The sequence below is a fragment of the Canis aureus genome, chromosome 11 (assembly GCF_053574225.1).
Source record: "Canis aureus isolate CA01 chromosome 11, VMU_Caureus_v.1.0, whole genome shotgun sequence".
Lineage (NCBI taxonomy): Eukaryota > Metazoa > Chordata > Mammalia > Carnivora > Canidae > Canis > Canis aureus.
The window spans coordinates 71,112,557-71,137,328 of NC_135621.1; the positions used below are offsets into that span (position 1 = coordinate 71,112,557).

General features: G+C 45.2%; 1 protein-coding gene across 13 annotated transcripts in view; it reads right to left on the minus strand.

Moving 5' to 3' along the window:
• Positions 1–186: 186 nt before the first annotated feature.
• The window catches only part of AAK1 (AP2 associated kinase 1), a 156,071-nt gene continuing 131,485 nt past the window's right edge, over positions 187–24,772 (minus strand). For 2 of the 13 annotated variants that reach the window (XM_077915716.1, XM_077915715.1), the window contains exons 18-22: positions 13,785–13,886; positions 12,678–12,779; positions 11,198–11,308; positions 9,504–9,614; positions 5,945–8,375 (exon numbers count right to left, since the gene is read on the minus strand). In XM_077915716.1, coding sequence (XP_077771842.1) covers positions 8,281–8,375; positions 9,504–9,614; positions 11,198–11,308; positions 12,678–12,779; positions 13,785–13,886 — 521 coding nt within the window. In that variant the 3' untranslated portion in view covers positions 5,945–8,280. The other 11 variants (XR_013389884.1, XM_077915717.1, XR_013389885.1 and 8 more) reach the window with 11 other exon arrangements.

Below are 24,772 nucleotides of genomic sequence, written 5' to 3' on the forward strand. Positions count from 1 at the left end.
CCAGGCCTTGGTACAATGGTGTGGATTGTGTAGCCGACTTGGAACCTCCGTGCTCAGGTAATCCCATCACTCCCTCCCCATGCTACCCTCTCCCCTTCCGGGCAAGTGGTGAGCTACTAGACACTTCCGCTAACAATCGGCCCCTGCTAAGGTTTCTGCTTGAATTAAAGCACACAGAACACAGCAGAAGCGGCATCAAAATCGGTTTATTGGGAAGCCAGTCACTTAGGAGACATTACTTACATTGTAAAGAGACCTAGAGAGAGGTTGGAACATTTTAGAAGGCAACGTACAAAAATACTATGTTTCACAGAATTCTAGGACTCTTTTTTTTTTTTTTAGCAGTGCTTCTTTTTAAACAGCTCTGACCTTAAATATTGTTTGCAGAAACCAGAAAAAAACAACAAAAAAAGGCGAGTGTCCCCCTCATTTTCTAAGAGTTTGAACGCATCCGGTGCATTTCCAGGCAGAGTCTTTAGGCGGAATTCTGTCCTGGCGCCAAACAGCGTCCCGGTGGTGCTTGCAGAGCATGATTTGGAAGAGGAGACTTTTTCCCCTTGCGTTGCAGCTTCAGTGCGTGCTCCCACTCGGCGACGGGGAAGCGGTGGCCGGCGGGGACAGGCAGGAGACGGAACGCGCCCCTGCCGTGTCCGTGGAGACACCTGACCTCAGCCTCTCGGGCAACTATGCTGCTATTAGTCCTGTCACGGTGACTCTTGGGGGACTTCTGAGAGGAAACGCAAATGAGACGGGGGGGGGGGGGGGGCAAAGGAGCTTCCCAGAATCAGGCCGAGCCAAGGGGTATGAAAGCTCCCCTCCCCCAAGCTCCCTGAACCGCTTTCTAACCCAGCATCCGCTGGACGACACAGTTTTCAGCCAAAACTAAGGCACAGTTTCTCCTCTTCCAAAAACTACCCCAAAAGTTGGCGTTATCAAGCCAGTTCTAGGGGGAAAAAGGTACATTGAGTCAAGCCGATGACCAATCCTGGCATCATCCTAATCGGTACTGAACACTGAGCTCCAGTTCGACTGGAGTGAGCGTTTTTGGGGAAATTTAAATCGAACTCAGACCAGCTCGCGTGCACGGTGCCAACCAGCAGCCACCCGCAGAGCGGGCTGCGTGGGACGCCCGCGATGGCCCGGGCGCTTCGGGAACTGCCGAGTACCACGGAGCGGCGCCCGCATTCAGAGCCGGGCAGGACGGAGGAACGTGCTTAACCTAGGTCTAAATCGCCTAGAAGGTGGGTTCCTGGTCAACTGGACACCCGCCAAATCCGCATATACCCGGACCTTGATGGTAACGGGAGAAGCAAACCTAAGATTTCCAGGACTTTCAAAAATCCCTACGGACGGTCACAGAACCCCTGTGACACCGAGTTTGAAGGGAAAGCTTGCTTCCTGCCCTTCACGACAAGGCCAGACGGTTTCTCTTTCAAGGCATCAATCTGCTGTGTAGGCTCGGACAGCTACCTTGAAAGGATTTTCCTAAGAAGGCCAAGTCTCTTAGCGTCTCCTTCCGTTTTTCGAGAAGACGTAGTGTGCCCACCCCGGAGACCAACCACCCCTCGCCGCTGGCCCGAGCCGGGCCTTCCAGGAGACCGGGTGCCGGTGGGTGTGGGGGAGACCCGGACACCCATACTCCCTGAGCACAAGACAGGGCGGGCGAGGGGAGGGCAGATCCCCAATCCCTGTAAGCAGAAGATGGCCATTACACCTTGTCGGCAGGGAGAGGTCTTTTTGGGGGGATCGGAGTCTGTCCTTGTAGGGAACGTGTACGTTTGCGAGGTGAGCCGCCCTGTGGGAACGGGCTCGCTCTACCGGGAGGAGGTGATGGAGGCCGCCTGGCTACCAGCAAAGGATCTGCACTCGTGTCCCCGCGTGTTGGCCCCATCCCTCTGGGAACCAGCACCGGGCACAGCAGACGCCCCGGGCCACCGCGCTCCGTAAAGCCAGCCGCTTCCTGAGGGGTGGGGGGCTCGGACCCAGGCCCTGGCCTCACGGGCGCACAAGGGTCTTCCTTATCACGAAGCCTAGAGTAGGGCATTTTGTTCTAATCCCCTCAAACTGGGCTAGGTCTCTCTTCATTTTGGTTCAGCTCATTAAATAAATTAAGAAGGCGAGACACACTTTCTCTTGCTCTCATGTAGGACCATGTGCAAGATTAAGGGTTAAGCACACTTTTTTGAGACTTCGGCTCGGGATAACCCAATTTTAGTCTATTTTGAGGCTCCAAATGCATGCAGGTTTCAGTAAGAGTTCATATCCTTGACAGAGTAGGAAAGAAGTCCCCCAAAGTCTTGGACGCCTCGGGAATTCTCCTAACTGTGCTGAGTGGTTTGGGGTGGGGTTACCCCGGGGGTTTGATCTGATGGACACAGTGAGGGGGTCATCAGAGGGTTTTTTTTTTTTTTTTTTTTAATTCAGATTCTGAAGACTTAAATTCCAGGCTGGATATTCTTTAGTGCAATGTGTCACGCACGGCCAGAATTTCACTTTCCCCCATACTGTCCCTGAAGTAACAGTTCACGAGCGGTTTCGGAGACACGATCCTTGCCAAAAGCTGAAAACGAAGACTCGGGGGGGCGGGGGGGGGGGGCGGAAGGGCCGAGAAACCTCAGACATTTGGCAAATAGAAAGCGAACTGGCCCTTCACGGGAAGGTCAGAAATGCTGCACCAATGAACACCCACCCTCTTGGGGCCAAGTCAGGTTAATGACTTCCATGGCCTTCGGCTTAGATGGTAAAATCAGGGTTTGGTTCTGCCGTGCGCTGTGCGCGGCATTAACGCCCGTGGCTGGGGAGTGGGGATTCGGGGGCGGCCGACGCGGCCGGGGATGCTGTGCCCCTCGGGCCAAGGCAACAATGAAGCGAGGGGGGTTCGGGGAGCACAGAACTGCTGTCGCCAACATCGAATGTCTAATTAACCTGGCCCCGGGAAACCAGAGATTAAATCAGAGCAGGGAGCTGCCAATCCGTGCTCCGTTTTCGAACCCGAGCCTGGTCGCGGGGAATGCGGGCTCCCGGGGGTGCTCTCCCTGCCTGCCAGGGGAAGCCGGGTGGCCTCGGTACCCGTCCTCAGCACGCGGCCGCCCCCCTTGTGCCCAGGTGCTGACTGTCACCCAACAACCGGGTTAAGTCCCTTTGGCCACGGTGGGTTTTCAGAGCAGGAAAGCGGCAGCTGTTCAAAGTTACTTACACCTGTGAACATCAGGCTCCCGGGTGAACAGAGAAGTCTTTATTCCCCTGTATGTTTACATAATAAACTGTTTACAGACTTTTTTTTTTAAATACAATACTTGCGCAGCAATGTTTAAGTTCCGTATTTTTACTGCGTAGGGTAGCTTCACGGACCTCTGTCTGCTCTGTCCTCTTGGGGAGGACCTGATAGAGACCTGCGGTAAATACACATCCATGTGCCAGGGGCAGGGCAGGGCAGGGCAGGGCAGGGCAGAGGAGGGTAATAACTCCCGGGAGAAAGGCTGAAGTCAGGACGCCACATCAAAGTGGGAACCAAGAAAGTGTCTTCCCTTTGGGCAACTACGGGCCGTTTGGTAACTTGGAGTCAGTCAGCGTTACCCGAAGCACCTCCCTCCTCCACCTCCTCCACCTCCTCCACCTCCTCCACCTCCTCCACGGGCAGTGAAAGGAAACCCAGGATAAACAAAGTAGTGTCTCCTTACAGATGATTTAAATGGAGGCCATCTGGGATTCATTTCGACTCAAGAAACCCAAGTACATCCAACTGCAGCGACAGGGCGAGCGTGGAAAATGAAAAGACTAACTTCGTGTGGGTAAGATTATAGTCTCTAGAGAGGAATAAAAGACAGCTTGGTATTATCTGGAGTGTTTCAGGAAAGATCTCATTCTCTGCATCCCTCTGATAGCTCTTCTGCTCTGCCTGGCAGCCTCTAATTTGCTTCTTAGGACTTTGGGCGAGCCTGTCATTTTTGTCCCCAAACTCTTTAAGTTAGTGGCTACATGATCCTGGTAATCTTACAGCCAGAGAAAGTTAGACTCCTGGAAACTTAGACAAACATCATCATGGGAGACTTTACTTTGGCCCAAGGTTATCTACAGTGTGCATTTCTTCAGCCGAACTCAGATCCCTCCACACTTCTGCGCGGAGGTCAACCCCAAAGGTCCTCTCCTTCGTCTAAGATTGCTGCTGAAGGCAGACTGTTCCTGACCTGGGGAAAACTGTGTTAGTTCGAATCAGAATGATCAATTACCTGCCAGGAGAGCAGGGGGAAAAGAAGTACGATAAACAAAACTAAAATTTCATCTTGAGAAAAACAGGTTCTTTTCTTGAGTTTGTTCCCTTGTAATTATTAGCGGCCCAAGTTCTATAATTCTAATTCGGGAAGAACCAAGCCCAATATCAAATGACACGGAACAGAGTGACAACCTCCCTCAGAGGTTATTTTAAAATCCGCACCTTTCCATTTTCTAAACTACTAAAGACAGGTGCAATTATGGAAGTTCCCTTATTCAGAATATTGAGGAAATTAAGACTGATTGTTGTCGCTTTCCATCATAAAAGGTCATCTCTGGGAATTTTCGTTGGTTATTCCTTTCACTGTCTTTAATAGTAACCATGCTTCATTGGGGGGGAGGGGGTGGTTTTGCTTTTTGGAAACAGCTAAATGTGACTCAGAACCAGGAGTCATGGAAAAGACCAGGAAAGAGAACATACTTCCAGATGTTGAAAGCAATGCTAATTAGATAAGAATTCAACGGATTTTCTTATACCCTGATTACCTTCCTTGATGGTTTCTAAGGAGGGTAGTTTCAAAAATAAAGTGAATGAAGGCAGCATCGCTAAAGTATTAGCCTCCCAAGTAAAACCAGATGCCTTCGGAGGGAACAACACGCAATGAGCGGTCGCAATTCTGATATGTCTGCTGAAGAACCCATTGATTATGATCAGAGTTAGAGGTGTCCATTTAAACCTTATCTCTTCTTAGCCTGCGGTTTTTAAAAATACTGGGACTTAGATTTGGTGATCTAGTTATTTCAATGCTGTAAAGGAGAAAAAAAAATTTGCGATGTGTTCCGGTGCAGTTACTACTTGTGCACAGTTGGGACTAAAGCAAATTAGAAACATATGCTTTTAGTGTCTGCTCATTTTTAAGTGCCAGATCACTGATTATATTTTAGAAGAACTGAAGGTGTCTGATACTTTTTTGTTGGAATAGGCAGGTACATGTAATAGTTTCTCTAAAAGAGTCTATGTCCCAAACTCACCGATAATGTAGGCTTCTGCTGCGATAACCAAGGAAGGGCAACCAAAGCCAGTGAAGGGCCGTTATGATTCTCTAAGATGTAAATACTGCTACAGTAACAGGAAGAACTAGAGAAGATAACTGAAGAACATCAGGATTATACGAATCCTTCACAGTCCTTCCAAAGCATAATAATACGTATGCGGAACTCTAGAATCCCGTAAGCCTGAAGACCATCTAGTCCAGACTCATCTTTGCATACATAAGGAGCAACAGCGTTTGGAAGCGAAGCGCCCGCTGAAGCCCACTTGGCCGGTGACTGGCAAACGTCAGGGAGAGACCCCAGGCGGACTGTCCTGCCCAGGCCTCTTCTCCCACGGCCCGGCTCGGGTCCCACACCCGTGAAACGAAGTGGATGGACCAGAGACTGGTCTCTCTGACCCCGCTTGTGGCTCCGTGTAGAGTTCCGTGGGTCTACCAGTTATCAGACACTGTAGTCTAGTCTCCTATCAGATAAACCCTTTTAGCTCAAGGATGAAGCTCTACACTAAGGGAGGTGCCATTTACTGAGTCACTCACATGGGTTCCTTAAAAGAAAAAAAAAAAAAAAGTTCTCCCCTTTGAGGTCCTATCCCTAAAGGACAAACCCAAGATGATTTCACGCCGTTATCTCCCTCGGGCTTCCTCCATCCAGTCTCTGGCTTCCAGTCTGTTCATTCTCATTAACAGTCTCCATTAAGCTTTATTGAGCCAGACGACTAGGGAATACATCTCAATGTGATTATGGGTAATACACGAAAGGAACAAGTTAGAGATACTGAATTTCTACACTGTACTCTTCACGGTTTCAATTAAATTGAGAAACTAGATATTTCATTATATTTCTGACATGTATACGTATGGAAAAAAAATAAAATTGGAAAACATAGGCATAAAACATTGTTCTTATTTAAAAATAAACATTTCCTTCATTAGTTTATACATTCTTTATCTATGTCCAGGAATAAAGAAGAATACAGTTTTGATTTTCAGGAACATCCCTGTCCATAGAGGGGCCAGCCGAGTCCCACTGTCACTGCCATCCAATCATGGAGAGCTCTTCAAGGACATCTTTTTTTTTTATCTTCAGCAGGAAGGTTGTGCCTCCCTCAATTTTGGAAATGATCCATTATCCTAATAGAGGGCTTTACTTAGCTCATCTAGTTTCAGCCGGCACAGGAAGTATTTAAAGTCAGAAGGAAGACTGAAAGACTCAGACTTTTCTTCCGATGCCTTTCAAAGGCTGCTCTCACATTTCTGGGGTCAAAGCTTGACCTCCAACGTGCAGTGCTTTGCAGGCTGTTGTTGCTGCTCAACTTTTTTTTTTTTTTTCCCCCTTAAAGTGCAAATGTGAGGAAGAAGAAACAAAAGTACTAGATAGAGAAACAAGCAAATGAGCTTGGAATTTTATTTGTACAAATCTGATCAACTAAGAGTTTCCCCTTCTGATCATGGAAAATGGCACTCAAGGAAGAGAACCACGACGGGTTTCTCTGTGCCCACCTCTTTCCAAAAGGGCAATTCTATAAAATTGCTCTCTGTGTAAGGAAAAGAAAAATACACTTCAACGAGTAAGGACATATACAGAGGGTGACCATGAGGCATGTTGTCATGTCAGTGCAGGGTCCTTTATTTATTTTATGAACAATATTCTAAGGTTAGTGAGGAACTACGCTTTGTTTTGTCTTGTTTTTAATCTAGGAAACCAAGGAAAACCAACTGAACATATTTCATTGGCTGCATCCTTCGATTCAAACATCAGAGAGAAAAGAAAGGTAAGTAGCCAGAATCAAATTGTGCCTAGCTTGTCAGCACACTTATTTCTGATTATCTGAAAATAAACGACATGCTTATTCTACAAAGACAGAGGACCTGCTGAAAGCTTATAGCAACACACAAGTCTACTCGAAATGATTCCATATGTTATACTGTAGGATTGCTGTATAGTTATACAAGGGAGTGAGATCAAAACCCTGTACAGACACCTGATATCAGACTTGAAACGCCAAGTGGAAACAGAGCTATTCAGCGTCTTCATTTATACACAATTTACAATATTTGATTCAAAATAAAAATCACAAGAAAAATACATCTGTTTCTGCTACAATTCCTTCCCCTCCCCCATCCACCCCCCAGTGAAAAGTCTTCTAATAAAAGGTATCATGTTACCACCATTGTCTTGTTTTGGTCTAATTCTGAGATCCCGGCTTGGGACAGTTAACATGGAAAGGAATGGCAATACTTGGGTTTTAAATAATGTACACATTTTATCCAAGGATCTCAAGTACTTGCAGTCACGTCTCCAGATCTGAGAAATCACGGTTCAATGGAAGCCAGAATGCTGGATGAATGCTGGGCAGGTTGCATGGGGTGGAAAATCCCTTGGCTAAGTCTATGATCAAACAAGGTCAAGGCTGGTTGGCTAGAGCTGGGCTCAATTTCTCTTTTCAAACACATCCCATCCGTCCGTCAGTTTTACCCTCTCTTAAATCACACACCCATCTCCAGGCTACTGCCCAGAGTCAAGACCAACTGAAGAAGCCATGTCCTCATGATAATGCAGCAGCGTAAAAAGCAAAAACAGAGAAACACATTCATCAGCATCTGGCCAAAGGAGACAGGGGTTGGGAGGACTGGTTTGGGAGGCCATTCCTAGCAAGAATGAAACAAAGGTGTCAATTCACTAGTTTCAGTTACAGTTAAGCTTTGGGTGGAGTTGATTCCAGCAGAGGTGAAGCTCATGGCATCTAGCGCTTGATTTAAGATTATGCTATTGAAGAAGGGTAATGAGAAAACACAGCAAACTAACAGGGAGGAACTGGCCAAGGAATATGTGGAGGGCCAAAGTGATTTTCTTTCCTTATCGTTTCTACAGGAGAAGGCAAGGGGTAGGAGACAAGGGCTAGAGGGCCCCTTATTAGCAGATTTTTTAAAAAAAATCATTTTTCTTATAACTCCGTAATGAAAATGTATATTACGGTGTGAAGGTTACAGAACTGCATCTGCTACTGGGTCACGGCTACAGGTCTATGAGCTGATCCACCAGCAGTAAAGACCTGGCTAGGTTGGGAAGACTGGACTCAGAGCTCCCACTGCTGTTTCTAGAGTGCCCACCTGGAAGTGGAGAGATAGGAATTCAGTACAAAACACAGAGGGTTAAGGTTTAGATGTGCAGAGCAAGCAAAGGAGAAAAAACAAAAACAAAACCAAACCCTAGAGAAGCAACAATTTACATTTGCAAACTCTTATGTGTTGATTTTTAAACACACAGGTCAGCTTTCCGCCACCTCCCACCACGGCTTCAGGCACACACCCTGGAGGCCAAATACCCTGCAGAGAGGATGCTATTTTCCCATGAACATGTACTTCGCCTGAGAACTGCTGGCTGTACCCTAACTTCCTGATAACATCGAATCACCTCCCTAGTAAGGCAAACGTCAACATTTTTTGCTTTGGGGAGAAATTAGGTATTAAGACCACTGGCAATAGGAACGTGCTTTGGGAAATATATGGATGGTCCCACGGCAATTCGGTGCCTCAGGGCACGTGCAAACGGCTTTAATCCATCAAAGAGGAAAAAGGATGCTTCGCCAATGTCCAAAAGATGCAAATGGTATCAAAGCACCATATTTAATCTCTTTGGTAAGAATGTTTATTGTGGATTATTCGACTCATGCTAAAAAAACGTTCAGAGCCTTTTTTTTCTTTTTTAAATATGTGCGTTCTGGTTTCCACTGACTAAAGGTCATTTTAGTTTTGGCTTGATACCTTGTAAAACCCAGGTTTTAGTCAAAGTATTAAATGTTTTTCTTGGGGCAGCCCGGGTGGCTCAGCAGTTTAGCGCCGCCTTCAGCCCAGGGCGTGACCCCGGCGTCCCGGGATCGAGTCCCATGTCGGGCTCCCCGCAGGGAGCCTGCTTCTCCCTCTGCCTGTGTCTCTGCCTCTCTCTCTCTGTATATTTCATGAATAAATGGATACAATCTTTTAAGTAAATGCTTTTTAAATAAATAAATGCTTTTCTTTTCTCTGAATAAACCGCACAGCCCCGCTTTGAGATCACTGCATCTTGGTCTGTACCTGTGTCTCCACCTTACCCTGGCTCAGCCCCAGGGACGGTCATTATCCCCAGTTTCCCTCGTTAGGTGTGGATGCGGTTTCCCCTCTGATAGATTAGGTACATTACTATTTTGTAGAGAGCTGTGATGTCAAGCTCTTCTCTGTTCCCCATCCTCTCTTTCTTACCTTGTGGGTTTTTGGTTATCAATACAGGAATAGGGTCAAACTCATCTTCAGCCACCTTGTCCGAGCCCTCAGGGACATCAAAACCTGAGATGAGATTACTATCTTCTGCAGCTTAATACAGAATGCAAGTACACAAGCAGAAACAACAGAGGTAGAGATTAGCAAACGAGAGAACACGTAAGAGGCACAAAGTTCCCAACTATACAATCACGGTTGTTTTTTGAAGGTGACAACGCTTAGTCTCATGAGTTGAAATAAAAGCAGCAAAACTGGAAATAGGGAGACAGAAAAAAGATGGTTTGGAGACTTCCATAAATGATTAGGGGGAAGGGTCAGAGGACGCGTTCTCTCTGGCCACTGTAAGACCAAGGTGGCTCTTCAATGCCCATAATTCACAAAGGCATGGGAATTAGTCATTGATCTTCCTTACTGAGCAAACGGAGGCCTAACAGACAAAACTCGAGAACCTCAAAGCCAGGGGCAGGGGCTTCTTTAAAAAGTAACTACTATCGACACTGAATGTTAGTTAATTGGATTTAATTTTTCTTTTTTAAAAAAAGATGCAACTGCTATATACAAGGCAAACAAAATACTTCTGGAAAGGACTCGCTGCCCTGTGGCTGGGGGAAAACGACTTTCCATCCACTCTGATGCCTCGGGGACTGTTGGGGCCCAAGATCACATGCACTGAGATTTCAAGCAGAAGCATGTTAGAGCTTTCTCCACAATTCTGATTAAGACTCTCCTGCCACAAAGTGCTCGCTGAGCACCTATTTTGCAAGTGATGCTTCTCTGTGATTACATATTGCTGCGGACACACTCCTGCCAGGCATACCTGGTCAAACACGTACTCTATAAAAACATGATCATTTTAATGCTGTCGAGGGTAAAAACGAAAGCTCCACTGTTACCCCTGCAAACCCTAAGCTAATTACTTTTAGACATCTCGGGGAAGCTCCCTTCTTGAATTTCTTTCAGAATAAACTCAACATTGTTCTTTTTCTATATTCTTGCCCCTTCCACAAAACCAATTTCGCTGCCCAAGTACAGAAAGAGGTTTAGTGAATGCTGCACACAGTAAGCCAGGCTCTGTGCCCGTCACTTTTACAAACTCCCTGAAGGGAACTCCATTCAAGCTACTTCTGTCCCGCAGCATTTCAAACCAGTATCAACCCAGGACTAAGACGTGAAAATGGGAGATTAGAAAGAGAAATCCAGTAATCAATCCTAAGTCAAAATTTAAAGCTTTTGTCAGTTCACTCCTTGAAGGCTGACTTTCGAGGACTTAGGCCTGCTTTATTGTAGCAATTGCTACCCAAAATCTTTAAATCAGATTGGATGAGACAATTTTAGGGTCTAAGGTTAACACGTATCATATTAATAATGACAGTCAAGTCAGTGGATGGTCAACTCAACCATCTACAGCTCTGCCTTTAATGGAGAACGTGGAATACCCTGCGCTCCACGTGACACCAGAAAGCTATGCCTCCGCCACTTTGTTGTCTGAGCCTTACTGGGCACTCTTCCTGAGAGGGATTATAACCCAGGGGCTAAGAGTACAAACTCGGGTTTTCCACAGGAAGGAGGGGGCTGAAAAACTTCCCTGGCAAAGACTTTTGGTAAGGAAAATGCTCAGGAGTCATTCGGTTCTCCTTGAAGGACACATGTGAGCCCGAGGACAGGAAAGCGTTTACCTTTATGGGCTGGAGCAGAGATCGCTATGGGGGCAAACTCTTCCAGAAGGTCAGTAGTAGGGTTAGAAAGCAGGGAGCCATCAATCAGGGAATCTTCCCCGGTGAGAGAATCTGAGTCCAGATTGACAACATCCCAGGTCAGTGATGGCATTAAACGGCACATACAATATCATGACATTAGAGCGTAGCCTTGAAGTTACTGCATTTACATGTCACACATACAAGCCAAGGCAGGAGACAGAAAACCCCAAGTGACACATTAAAGCCCCCTGCGTTTTCATCTATGGAAATGCGTATTTCTAGATTCCTCTGAACATGAACATACAAATATGGGATAATTCTTTGCTCAGAGGTTGCTGGGTAAGCAAATATGTGGTCGAGATGCAGATAAAACTTTAGCAACTCAGTTCTCAGCAAATGCCATTTGGGAAAAAGGACTTTATAACTTAAAAGTTTCATTTAAACTTTTTTCCCCTAAACATTGGTGGGAAAAGGTACCATAGGATGAGGTATCTGAGTTGACTAGGAGGGGGTTGTCCTTGGGCTTATTATTAGCAGAATATGACATGATTAAACAGTGTTTTCTAGAACCCAACCAGATTCTCATTCAAGATAAAATGGTCTTGCTTCTTAATATTATTCTTTAAATTTGAATTGCTCGTCTGAATATATGATTGTACTTTTAGTTAACGAACAGAAGGAAGACAAAAATCCAGAGTTCAAGCATTTTAACATACAAATTGTTCTCCGGGGAAGTTTTCTAAAAGGAAAGTCACGAAAGCACAAGTGGAAGGAACCACATCGCCTTCTATATTCATTTTTTCCCCCCACCTACATGAGTTTATTTTCATAGTTCCCAAACTTCTAATTGTCTTCTGTTCCAAGTTAGGAAATGAGACACTTTTACCAAGGTAACTATGGACTCAGTAAAAATGCAGGTTATCAACTCTGGATTTATGGACAATTAAGGAATTGTATTAAGGATTTGAAATTAGGGGGAAAGCAATGCTGGACCAGGAGAGATTTTAGCACTGTCTACAATTTAGGAACAAATCACCCATATAGGATAAAAGCACTGTGCTGAGAATAGAATGCCAACATCCAGAGCATGAGCTCCACGAAGTGACTGACACCGTTAGATGGAAAGGCGGTTCAGAAACCTTGGAGGGGTTAAGGTCATCCTTGCAGCTCGGCAGAGTTCTTTAAGGAAGGAGGTGGAGGGAACCTGCCACCAGTGAAAAGAATCTTGAATAAAGAAACAGCCGAGAAAGTCCGAGTACCACTCTACAAAGAACATGGCTCCGAAAAGTACTCTGCTCTTTAGCATGGAAAGGTATCACTAACCATACCGAGCATCCATTCTAGGGGGAACTGACCAGGCTGCAAAAGCAGCCCAGGATCACCTGCTGCAGGTGCAAAGGTTGACTTTGAGGGCCACCACAATGAACGGTTCCCGCAGCTGCAGAGACACCTGACTGACCTGTGCGGTTCGAGGTCACAGATTCCGTCTGAGATGGAAGGCGCTGGGGCACTGGGGGCTCCAGTCCTGGTATGAGACTCTCAACAGCAACATCGGCTTTTTCTTTTGTAACACAGCATTAAGAAAGGAGAACAAAGGGGAAGGGAAAAGGAGTCAAAAGGTTCTTTAGACAACTCTGTGAAGTCTTTCTTCTACGGGGTCTCTAAAATAGCCAGCCCGGGCAGGATGGACAGCACAAGAAGTTACTTTATTTCCGCAGCTTTCAGGGTCTGGGCTTCACTGGCTGAGCATGCGTGTGCAAGGCTTACCGCTAGGACTAGTCTTGGTGAATCTCAGTGTTTAGAGATAAATGTAGAACATGAGACACCCAGCAGGTTTCTTCCACGTCAGAAGACACAGGCTGGGAGGCACCGTACTATCTTACAGTAATTTCGCTTTTCTCAGGGATAAACCTGGGGACAGTCAGCCTCTGTGCCTTGCAAAAGCCACTAGTCCATTTCAAATCCCACCCCATGATGTAGCTGGGAGGTGCTCTGCACTGTAGGACACCCCGCAGCTGGAGGCCCATCTCTCTATAGGGTCACGGCCTTCCTAAGTTTTAGGACTATGTGCCCTGGGGTACAGAGGCCCTGGACATCTCATAGGTCTTGCTTGCCTTGCTGCAGGAGCACAGGGCAATACCCACACCTCTGACCTGGATTCGACTCATGGGGCTTCACCACTGGGCAAGTGTTTTCTGTTACTGATACTTGGCACACACAGAGGCCCTATAAAGAAGAATCTGCTAAAGGTAAGGGCCCAGCTTGAAAGCAACTTTCTTCACGAAGCTTTTTGGAACTAACTGAATTTTCCCGTTATTGCTCGTTCGTAAGAAGGTCCCTCTAGAAACGTCAGGCTTTTGAGCAAAGCAAAAATAACAGCGTGGTGCCCCTGGAAGGCAGAGAAAACACTTCCTTTCGGTGATAACAAATAAGATTAAAGGAAGCTTTGTGGCATTTTCCACTCCAGAGCAGGGCTATTCTAGGGATCTGTTAACCAGTTAGTTATCATTCTAGAGACAGACACATATATCATGCAGGACTGAAGAAACAGAGATGACGACTTTACCAATTACAGCATCGGAAGTGCTACCAAAAGGATCTGTCATAGGCAAGAGGTCAGGGAGCAGGAGAGAAGTGTCAGGAGATTTGAGTCCCTCAATTAGTTTTTCTAGGTCGGGCAGAGAGGTAAAGAGAAAGCAAAAATGCAGTGAGATATTAAAGCAAGCTGATCATTTACAGTTTTCTATGCAAACACATTTTGTGGTCAAACTTCTGTATAGATTCATCACAAAACCAAACACTGTTAGCATCTCTTACCATTAATTAAAAACAAGCTTTCGAAGTTCAAGGTTTAAAAATGTTTTTTTCCTGGGCCACCCTCTTGGGTCCCCTCTGTCTTCAGGAGCTTTGTACTCAATAAAACTGTGCTTTGCTGCCCACCAAAACAAAACAAAACAAAAAAACCCCCAACAAACTAAATACACAAAAACAAACAAAACAAAATAAAACAAAAAGTGGAACAAAATAAGAATGATTATTTCCCTTGGTTAAAAAAAAAAAAAAAAAAACAAAACAAAAAACGCATTCATTCCTCAGTTGAAGTAGTCACTTTGTAAGTCATTCAAGGTAGTGCCCTAAGTTTGTTTGTTTTAAAATTTGAGGTATGTTTACCCAAAGGATACAAAAATACTGGTTTGAAGGAATACATGCACCCTGAGGTTTGTAGCAGCAGCAGCAGCATTCTCAATAGCCAAATGTCCATCAACTGACGAGTGGATAACGATGTGGTGCATACACAATGGAGTTTACTCAGCCTTGAGGGAATGAGATCTTGCCATTTGCAACAACACGGATGGAACTAGAGGGTATTATGCTATGTGAAATAGGTCAGAGAAAGACAAATACCATATGATTTCACTCATGTGGACTTTACAAAACAAAGTAGAGAGGGATGCCTGGGTGGCTCAGTGGTTGGGTATCTGCCTTTGGCTCAGGGTGTCATCCCGGAGTCCTGGGATCGAGTCCTGCCTCAGGCTCCTTGCATGGACCCTGCTTCTCCTCCTTGTGCCTCTCTCTGTCTCTCTCATGAATAAATAAAAAAAATAAAAAATAAATAAATAAAATAAAATAAATAAAATAAAAAATAAAGAAAATAAATAAAATAAAATAAAATAAAATAAAATAAAATAAAATAAAATAAAGAAACAAAACAGAGGAGCAGAGGAGGGGAAAAGCAAGAGGCAAACCACAAAAGAGACTCTGAACTAGAGAGAATAAAATGAGGATTGCGGGAGGGGAGGAGAGTAGGGCGATGGCTAAGTTGGGTGACGGATATTAAGGAGGGCACTGGTGGTGGTGAGCACTGGGTGTTGTATTTAAGTGATGAATCCCTAAATTGTACTCCTGAAACTAACAGTACACTGTGTGTTAATTGGAATTTAAATAAAAACTTAAAAAAAATAAAATTTGAGGTATAAGGTACACTGAATAAAAGTCACCAATTTCAAGTGTACAATTTTGCTGAGTTTTGACAAAGGCACATGTTTACATGAGCACCACCGAAGTGATGCAGAATGTTTCCGTTACCCCAAAAGTACCAGTGTGTGTTATTCTGGTCAGTGCCTTCCCATGACCCCTAGACCTGGCTTTCTGATCTGCTGTCTGTCCCTATGGCTTGGCCCCTTCTGTCTCATGTCTTTCATTTAGCACAATGCTCTTGAGATTCCTGCCTGTTGTGGCTGGTGTCAGGAGTTTGCTCCGTTTCGTTGCCGGGTAGTGCTCCACTACGTGACGGTACCACAGTTTGTTTAGTCATTCACCAGTTGACAGACATTTAGTTGTTTCTAGTTTTTAGCTATTAAATCTGCCATAAAGGGATGCCCGGGGGGCTCAGGGGTTGAGTGTCTACCTTCGGCCCAGGGCGTGACCCCGGGGTCCCGGGATCGAGTCCCGCGTCGGGCTCCCTGCATGGAGCCTGCTTCTCCCTCTGCCTGGGTCTCTGCCTCTCTCTGTGTCTCTCATGGATAAATACATAAAATCTTTTTAAAAAATGACGCTGCCATAAACATATGTATATAGATCTTTATGCATTCATATCACTTCTTGGGCTTAGTTTTGAAAAAAAATTTTGGACTTGCATTTAGAAATCCAAGTGAATCAAAATATGCCTAAGTTAACTTCAACAATCATTTATTGTCTGCCGACTGAGAGCCTGTGACAAGCTGGCACCCTTATCACTCTCTGGCCAAATCTCCTGAAATGCACTTCCACCTGAAGGTAGATTACTTTTGATGTCTTTTGGCTAGGAAACAAAGGGGCGTGAGAATCCACCAGATGTGTCACACCTGATAACGTCAGTGCACACGTTAAGATTTCTTCATGATTTTTTCAGTCTTGATCCATCAACAACTCTCTATTTACCTTCAACTTATTAAAGATAGAGAGCATTACTTGAAACAAAATAACGAACCACAGAATCTTACAGAAAGAAGGGAATTAAGAGCTCAACCTCCTTTTAATTACAAGGAGATTGAAACCACATAAATTCTATAACTTGCTTGGTTAAAAGCCTGTCAACATTTTTTTTTTTTTGAAGATTTTATTTATTTATTCACAAGAGACACAAAGAGAGGCAGAGACACAGGGAGAGGGAGAAGCAGGCTCCATGCAGGGAGCCCGACGTGGGACTCGATCCCGGGACCCTGTGGTCACGACCTGGGTCAAAGGCAGCGCTAAACCACTGAGCCACCTGGGTGCCCCAACAATTTTTTTTCTATAACAGAAATACCATGCCATTAAGGTAAAATTACAATGAAAATTGAGAAAAAGAGTGACTTGAAGTTCAAGTATGTGTATAGAACATTTTAGTGACTCTGCATTCTTCTAGGCCATCAGGAATCCAGATAAGATGAACTTGGTATTTGCTGAGGGACTGAAACCAAATTTTAGGTGATGTGTTATTTAAGGTGATCTATAACTACACAGATGAAACAAAATAATGGATTTTAGTGTCTTGGCAAGATAATCTGCTTTGGTACAAGTAACACACTGCAGAAAAAGATATATATATTTTTTTTTTTAGAAAAATATATATTTGTATATGGGAAATCAACTTACTGTCTTTGGAGTGTACGGCATGTAGACATCTTTGAGTTAAATGACAATATGCTACCTTTCTCATTTACACCTGATACTCATATTGAAGACAAGAGGTTTCTCAACATCGGGGGAAAAAAACCAGACTACTAACCAAGTGTACAAGTGTAACCACATCAGCATTAATCTTGCATCGTGAATAACATTTTATTAGCAGAGAAGATGTTAAAAATATCTGACAATTTTTAGCATACTGGCAAAGATAAGACAATTTTCTTGAAAAGTCTAATTTTTCATTTTTCTGAACACTAGCTTTTTGTTTTATTCCCAAAAAGAACTTCTTTCATGTACAGAAAAGTGATTATTTGCTTCTTTCACTTTTAGAACTCCTATATTTGCAATCTTATGAAGCAATGGATAAAAAGTAATGACCCCAAATTACCTGCTTATCTTTCATACAGTAGTTTATCTCGGTGCAAAACCTTAGGCTAGCCAAATTCAGAGTCCGAATTCTAGACTTTCCAGTGACTCGCTGCAACCGTGGGGTCATTCCTTAAACTTCTGTCCTTACCTCCTCAACTGTGCAACAGACACACCTCCCACCATCTTTTTGTATTGGTCATTCAAGTGTCATCCCCTCTACGCCCTTCCCCATCCTCCCTGCCACATTGAGCACTCCGCACTCACTTCTCCTGCAGCCCTTACCACGGGACTGAAGACAGGGAAGGTATCTTACTGATCTCTGTGTCCCCAGTTCTCGGTCTCCTCTCATACCCTACTTCACATCTCTGCCTTTTGGCTTCCATGGGGAGGTGGGGAGGAGACTAGATCAACTGTAAAGTCAGGTACTTCAGCAAGAATCTAATATTTTGATTAACCATTATCAAAAAGACAATGTGGGGGGGTAAAAAAAAAGTGTGTGTGTGTGACAGATGGAATAGGGTGGGGATGGGGCGAGCTGCCAAATTTAGGGGGCTTATCTTCAGACCAAACCTCAAGTAACAGGCTACTCAGCTCACACAGATCACCTGCATGGTCACTGCTGCGTGAGGATACTCGAATCCTGAAATGTGGGAGGGAGGAGCAGGGACAGAGCCGTAGCAGACAGAGAACCAGGAGTGAGAGCAGAGCCACAGCATACGTGAGGTGGCCAGCAGGTGCGAAGCCAGCCTGTCAGTCCCAGCGCTCCCCAGACGACAGAAGAGTCTCACTTAGTGCGCGAGCCCAGGGGCCACTGCAACTATGGTCACCACTTCCATCTGTAGCGTTTAATGTCAAACATTTTCATTCTTTATTCACACACACAAAAAAACCCTGGGCGGGTCTGGGAATACTGACAGAGTTCAGAAGAATGGAGATAGAGACCAAGAGAACGTGCGACTTGCTCAAAGTCACAGACGGGGCATGGTACAGCCTGGACATGACTTCAGTTTCCCCCACAGGCTGCCCACTAGGGCCTGTCTATCTCCATCAATACAGGAGAATAGGGTTTCACACAGACATGGCCCCATGCACAACGGCCAAGTCATCAAAGACATGTTGACGCTGGAAGGAGCCTCGGATTTTATTCAATTAGCCTTCTCATTTACAGATGAAGAAACCAGCTCCAGAAGATGCAGCCACCTGCCTGAGAGCCTACAGCAGGTAAGCCACAGACCCAGCTAGGACTAGGACCCAGACCTTCTAGACACTAGAGACTCCGCCTTCTGGCTTAACTAAGGCTTTGGCTCCTTTAAAAAAGTAAAGGCTATTAGAAGTCACATCTCAAGCTATTGTTGCTCATTTTTGATCATTATAAACGAAGAACCCAGAAGAGGATGTAACGGGAGGCACAAGGACACAGCCCACAGGCCTCACATGGGCATCGAGGAGTGGCCTCAAGTCACTCATGTTAGGAATTCCACTCTCTTACAGTTATATAAAGACACTCTGTGTGGTGGGAGGGAAGAGTGGTGCAGAAAAGAGGGTGGTGAGTTCAGGAACGTGGGCAGGAAGTATTCTTTAAGATCCCAAACCTCAATCAAGTCCTCCACGAACACTTCACCACTTGTGGAGATCTAACGAAGCCCCAGGTGCCTGAGATTACAGGAGTGAGAATGGGTGGAGTTCCAGGTTTTACTCCCATGCCTTGGTGTGAGATCAGAAAAGCAGAAGTCCCTGCATAAAGTGAAATGTGGGAGGAGGCAGCGGGGTGGGACAGAGGAGGAACTCACCAGGTGGACGCCCAACTGACTGCGCCACCCAGGTGCCCCTTAGGAAAGGAAAGAGAACATCAACTAGCAGGGTCTGAGCGCTTCTGCTTTCTCAGACACTCGTCACCCATGAGGTGGTGGGTCTTCCCTCTTTCCAAGCTGATGGCAGAGGCTGCAGCATCTCACTGTTTCATAAATGGCTCTTCTTGGATTCATCATGATGATGGACTTTAGAAAAAATATACACGCTGAATGGTCATTTCTATCTCTTCTTTCATGAATTGTCTGCTCCTATTTTTCCATCAGTGGTTATTTTCTTATCACTTGCTTGTTACCATACTCTGTTGTTTTTCGAGTCTCTAGGGTTCCCAAATAAAAATGAGTCTGGTTAAGAGCATGGAGAAGCACTGAAATCGCAGTGAAAGGACTGAGAAGGTGGACAAGGTGGACCCTTGGAGCGAAGTGATGCAGGAGTTCGCCTGGGCACTGGAAACTGAGAGTGCTCTTCAAGGAGAGGATTGTTAGTACTTTGAAAAATTAAGAGGGGACTTGGAAAAAGGATCTTTTGGACACCCCCCTCTCTCCTCTCAAGCATAAGTCAAGGGGCATTGGGGACTAGGGGAAGAGAGGAAGAGGTAGGAGTGAATCCATTCTGGAGTCCTCTCTTTCGTTTCTCTCAAGATGTAGTTATTGAAAATATCAACCACAAAGTAAGAAGGTTAAACCCTCCGTAAACCTAAGGTTAGGTAATCAAAACTGCCTCCTGATGTGAGATTGGGATATGCTGCAAGTTGTGAGTTTTCTCTCTTACAAAATATCAAAAGAGAAAGGCCAGGTGTCTACTTAGGCTAAAAGGACTACGGGTCTGCTCAAGGACCATCTCGGCCCTAATTAGGGATACGATCATGAGCATCTTGAACCACTGAACATGGCAGAGCTTGGTGCAGCCCCATCAGAAAAGAGGGTCTGGCTGCTGCAGCTTTGTGGCTTTGGAAATTTACATCCCGTCTGAAGTCTTGTGATGAGAGATGCTGTTTTTAAAATCTAGTCACTTTAAATAGTTCCTGTCATTGAGAACCAGACACCAAACTGTCTGTAACATCTGCAAGTTGAAGTGAAAGTCAACTACCCTGCCCCATTCCAACTTCATTCCAGGGAACTGAATGTGCAGAGAGACAAACTTCCCAGAGCAAAGACACAGAGGTGATCAACTCTGGACCTTTTAACATCACAAAACAGAAGTTGGAAGTGAGGAAGACGCCAGCAAACAGCTCGAAGAGGAACGCCCATCTTGACTACAAACCACTAAGAAAACATGCTTTCTCTTGCCTACTTTTAAAGAGATGATCAAGTGCCATAAACCAGGAGGCACATTTTTAAAAAGCTGTTGGTTCCAGAAAGCGGCACTTAGGGGGCAACTAATGCATTCCTGCTTAGGCTTGTGGAACACGGATGTTGGGAGGTCAGCACGAAGGAGCTGCTATGAAAAGCTTTTCCTCAAACTTGTGCTCTGTTAGTGGGAAAGTAAAAAGACGTAGTCATGGAAAATAATACAGTGGTTCCTCAAAAAATTAAAAATAGAATTACCAAGGATGTAGCAGTTCAACTTCTGGATATATAAGCCCCAAAGAACCTTGGGTCTTGGAGAGATATTTGCACACCCATGTTCGTGAAGCACTATTCACAACAGCCGAAACACGGAAGCAACTCCACTGGCCAACAGATGAGTGGATACACAAAACGTGGCTACATGCAGACAATGGGATATAATTCAGCCTTAAAAAGGAAGGAAATTCTGACATATGCTTCAACATTGACGAACCTTGTGGACATTAAGTTAAATGAAATAAGCAAGTCACAAGACAAATGCTGTATGACTGCACCTAGATGAGGTAAGTAGAGCAGCCGGGTTCACGGAGACAGAGCAACGGTGGTTGCCAGGGGCTGCAGGAGGGAGGACGGAGAGTCACTGTTTAACAAGTAGACAGTTTCAGTTTTGTAAGTTCTGTGGATGGATGGTGATGGTTGCAAAACAGGTGAATGTACTAATGAACTTTAAAGATGGTAAACTTTGGGTTGTATATATCTTACCAGTTTAAAAAAAAAAAAAAAGATTCGATCTTTCAGCCAATTTTCAGGGAAAATATCCCATTCTCTTCCATCATATTTTAAATTTGGTACCACCTATAGCTTATCTGTTCTCAACAGATGGTGAAATAAATGCACACACAGTACGTGAGCATCAGTGAAATGCTTTGAGACTCACCAGAGCTGGGCTTCATGTGGCGGGTCTGTGGGCACACGAATGCTCACGGCTTTGATTTTTTTTTTTTTTTTTTTTAATGCCAGACTTTCTTCTTTTTTTTTTTTTAATTTTTATTTATAATGCCAGACTTTCTAAGAAAATTTGTTTTGTGCTTTGGAAAATAGAAATGCTCCTTTATGAAAACCCAAAAAAATCCAATTATTTAGTCCTCTCTACCCCCAGTTTAATAATCATTATAGCAAGGAAGTCTACTTCAATGGTTCTCAGTTGTGCAAAGGTCCAAGGTTAGAAAGCAAGTTTAATTTCTGTAAGGGAGAAATATCATCATCTAAGACTTTATTACGAGTGGGACTGCCCACGGGGAATAAGGACCCAGGACCAAAGCTGTTATAGCATTTCCTATCTTTATACTAATTTAAAGTTTACAAAGCAATTGCAAACACATGCTTTCATCCAAACCTCACAAGCCACTCCATGGGGTGGGTTTGAACAGCCCCAGTTTTGAGGATGAGAATACAGAGTTTAAGTGGTTTGATTAAATCACGGAGCTACTCTGTGGGTAGAACCCAGGTCTCACAAGTTCAAGCCCATTTTTGTATTTCCCTAAACCTTAAGTTTAGCTCTCCATCTCCAGTCAAAGGCTTTATTGACCTCCAGACAAGGAAACCTTCACTGCCCGGGGCCCGAGGGCCACGCAAAGGAGTGTGTACAACAGCACCTGTCACAGGAGCACCGGGGCCACAGCTCCTCACCCAGAGAATGAGACACTGCTTGACATACCCACCAGTCAGGATTCTTTGTGGATCAAAGGAAATTATATGTGAGAACATTTTAAAAGCATAAAATAAAATGTTAAGTCATTAAAAGGCATATAGTTGTCAGGGGTCTAAGATTTCATGACTCCTACAATCAGGAGGTGGAGTGTGGAGGGAACCATGTGTGCAAAACAAACAAACTGACCCAAAAGCCTGACCGGTGCCCATAGTGGGTGGGAAGTCATGAAAAACTGGGTCCTTAAGGGGGCAGGAGGTGGAGGAAGACAAACCTGCCATTTGCTGAGGTCCCAGAGCCCCTAAACTCTCAGGTCTTTCTTCACTCAGACATTCCAAGACGGTAAGGAGGAATGTAGGGCAATCCTGTGTATCTCCCACCTACATCCTTGGATAAAGAGGCCACCGAATTGAATTGTGTACACGCTGAATGTTACAGTACATACAACAGTTCAGACACGGCGGCAACACAGTCCAAATTCTGGAGGCTCCAGGAAGGGCTGGAGGTGAAGCTCTGCTCAGCCTAGCTACGACTTTCACTCTGGGGTTTGGCAGCTTCCTGACACGGCGGGCTGTGCCTTCATTAATTCATCCTCTAAGAGCAGATGGGAGGCCTGGCTGGAGTTGGCAGAGGCACAGATGGAAGGCTATGGAGCTGGCAGTCTGGTATTTGGGAGCTGGGGACAGAAATGAAGAGCAATGGGGCCACCATAAGCCTTTCAGCCTCAGGTTTTACTTTGTTCATTTATCCAACCTGCAAATATTCGCTGCGGGCCAACTCTAAGTGTTCTTAGGCCTGGCAAAGCAGCGCCGGGTAGGAGAGCAAGGTCCCTCCTTCAGGACAGTGACATCCTGGTGGGCAAAGACATAATGAAGCAATGAAAACAGACAGTGTCATAGTAAGTGCTATGAAGAAAAAGGCCAGGAAGTGCGACCGAGGGTGTGTGGGATCACGGTGGGCCTAAGAAGACCACATTTAAGCAGAGGCCCAAATGTCAGCTGACAAGAAGGAAGAGAGATGGAGGAAAAGCTTTCCAGGCAGAGTACCAGCATGTGCAAAGGCCCCGAGGTGGGAACAAGCTCAGCCTGTTGGAGGAAAGACTGAAGAAAAGAATGCTATGAGCTCAGGTTCGAGGGGTAGCCAGGGGGCTAACCAGATTAGTTAGGGCCTTTCAGGTCACAACAAGAAGCCCGATTTTATGCTCAATGATACGGAAATTCACTGGAGCATAAAAGAGTGACATGTCTAATTTATGTCTTCAGAGGATCATAAGGCAAATAAGATACCCCTGTAATTCTCTATAGAATGTTCCATTTTAATCGATTTCCCATTAAAACCAAGAGGGGCCATGGCTTACTTGGTTTTAAAGTGAACACCAGTATCACTTGAGCAGGAATCCCCCAGAATGAGAGAAATACAGAGAGAGGATCAGGAGACAGGAAAGGTAAGGGAGGTGGATGGCAGCCAGCGACCTACGGCTCATCGTCACAATCTTCACAACTCATCTCTACAACTGGGAGTTGGTCTCTTGAGCCACCTGGCACGTGTGCCTGGCTCCTCATCCCTGACCCGGCGGGCACCTGTGACCGCGGCAGAGGACAGCTCCTCGCCTGTGGACCCCCATCTTCTGGCCTGTGCCAAGAGACTGCCCTTCCAGCTTCCACAGCTCATGGGCTATCTGGGAAAGAGTAAGGCAAGAGCCCGCGGGCTGTCCAAGGGAGACGCCTCAGTAACCCCCTCTTCCCGTCTGATCCCATGACTGCCGCAACAAGGGGCCAGGGGGCCCCAGCCTGAGTTTGCAGCCCATACTTTTCCAGCGTTCTCCCAGAAACCGGCTTGTCTACGCACTGCCAGGCACACCTGAAGGACACAACTGAGAAAAGGGCCTCTACTTGATGCCTTCCTTCCCTTTAACCATCCTGTACTGAATCATTCCTCAGTGACCTTAGGTATTTTTGACCTGTGTCCAGGTCCAGCAAGCTATCAAGTGACACAATTTACTACCAGGTCAAGGCAAGTATTTGCTCCCCCTAAGGAGGGTCAGCAAATTGCCCCAAGAAATAAAAACCATCATGGTACCACTGCTATAGTCTGTCTTAGGAAGTAGATGGTACAGATATCATGATCACTTCCAATCTTGAGCCAGTTAAATACCTTTAACATTCTGAGAGAAGAAGAACCAAGCAGATCCTATTAGTATAAAAGCAAGAACAGGCAAGGGTAAGAATGAGAAAAAAAGAAAACCTATCAGGAACAAAATGGGCGCTAGATGCTTCTAAATAACTGGATTTATTTGCTTTTTCAAAAAGACTGATAGAGAAGAGAAAGGGTGGCTTCTATGCCACATGTCATGCTCCCCACCCTACCCTCGAAAGGATGGCGAAGATTAGGGAGGAAAATCATTGGCATCCGTGAACCCCACATAGAAAACACCCAATGACTGTTTCAAAAGCTATTTCAATCAGAACATACTAACAATTTCTTACTTTTTTAGACTGCTCACTTAAAAGTCAGGATATTGGAGCCCTAATGGGATATTTGAACTCAGGCAGGCCAAACTACTTCACTGATGAAGAGGCGAGCCCAGAAGGCTTTCAGAGAGTTCAAGTGCCAGGAAGGGAACCTGGGTCTCCTGGCTCACATTCCCTTTAACTTTTATTTCTAAAATAAAAGCACAGTATAGGAAAACAGGAACTGGACAGGAAATCCCCAGTAATTCAGTCATCGTAC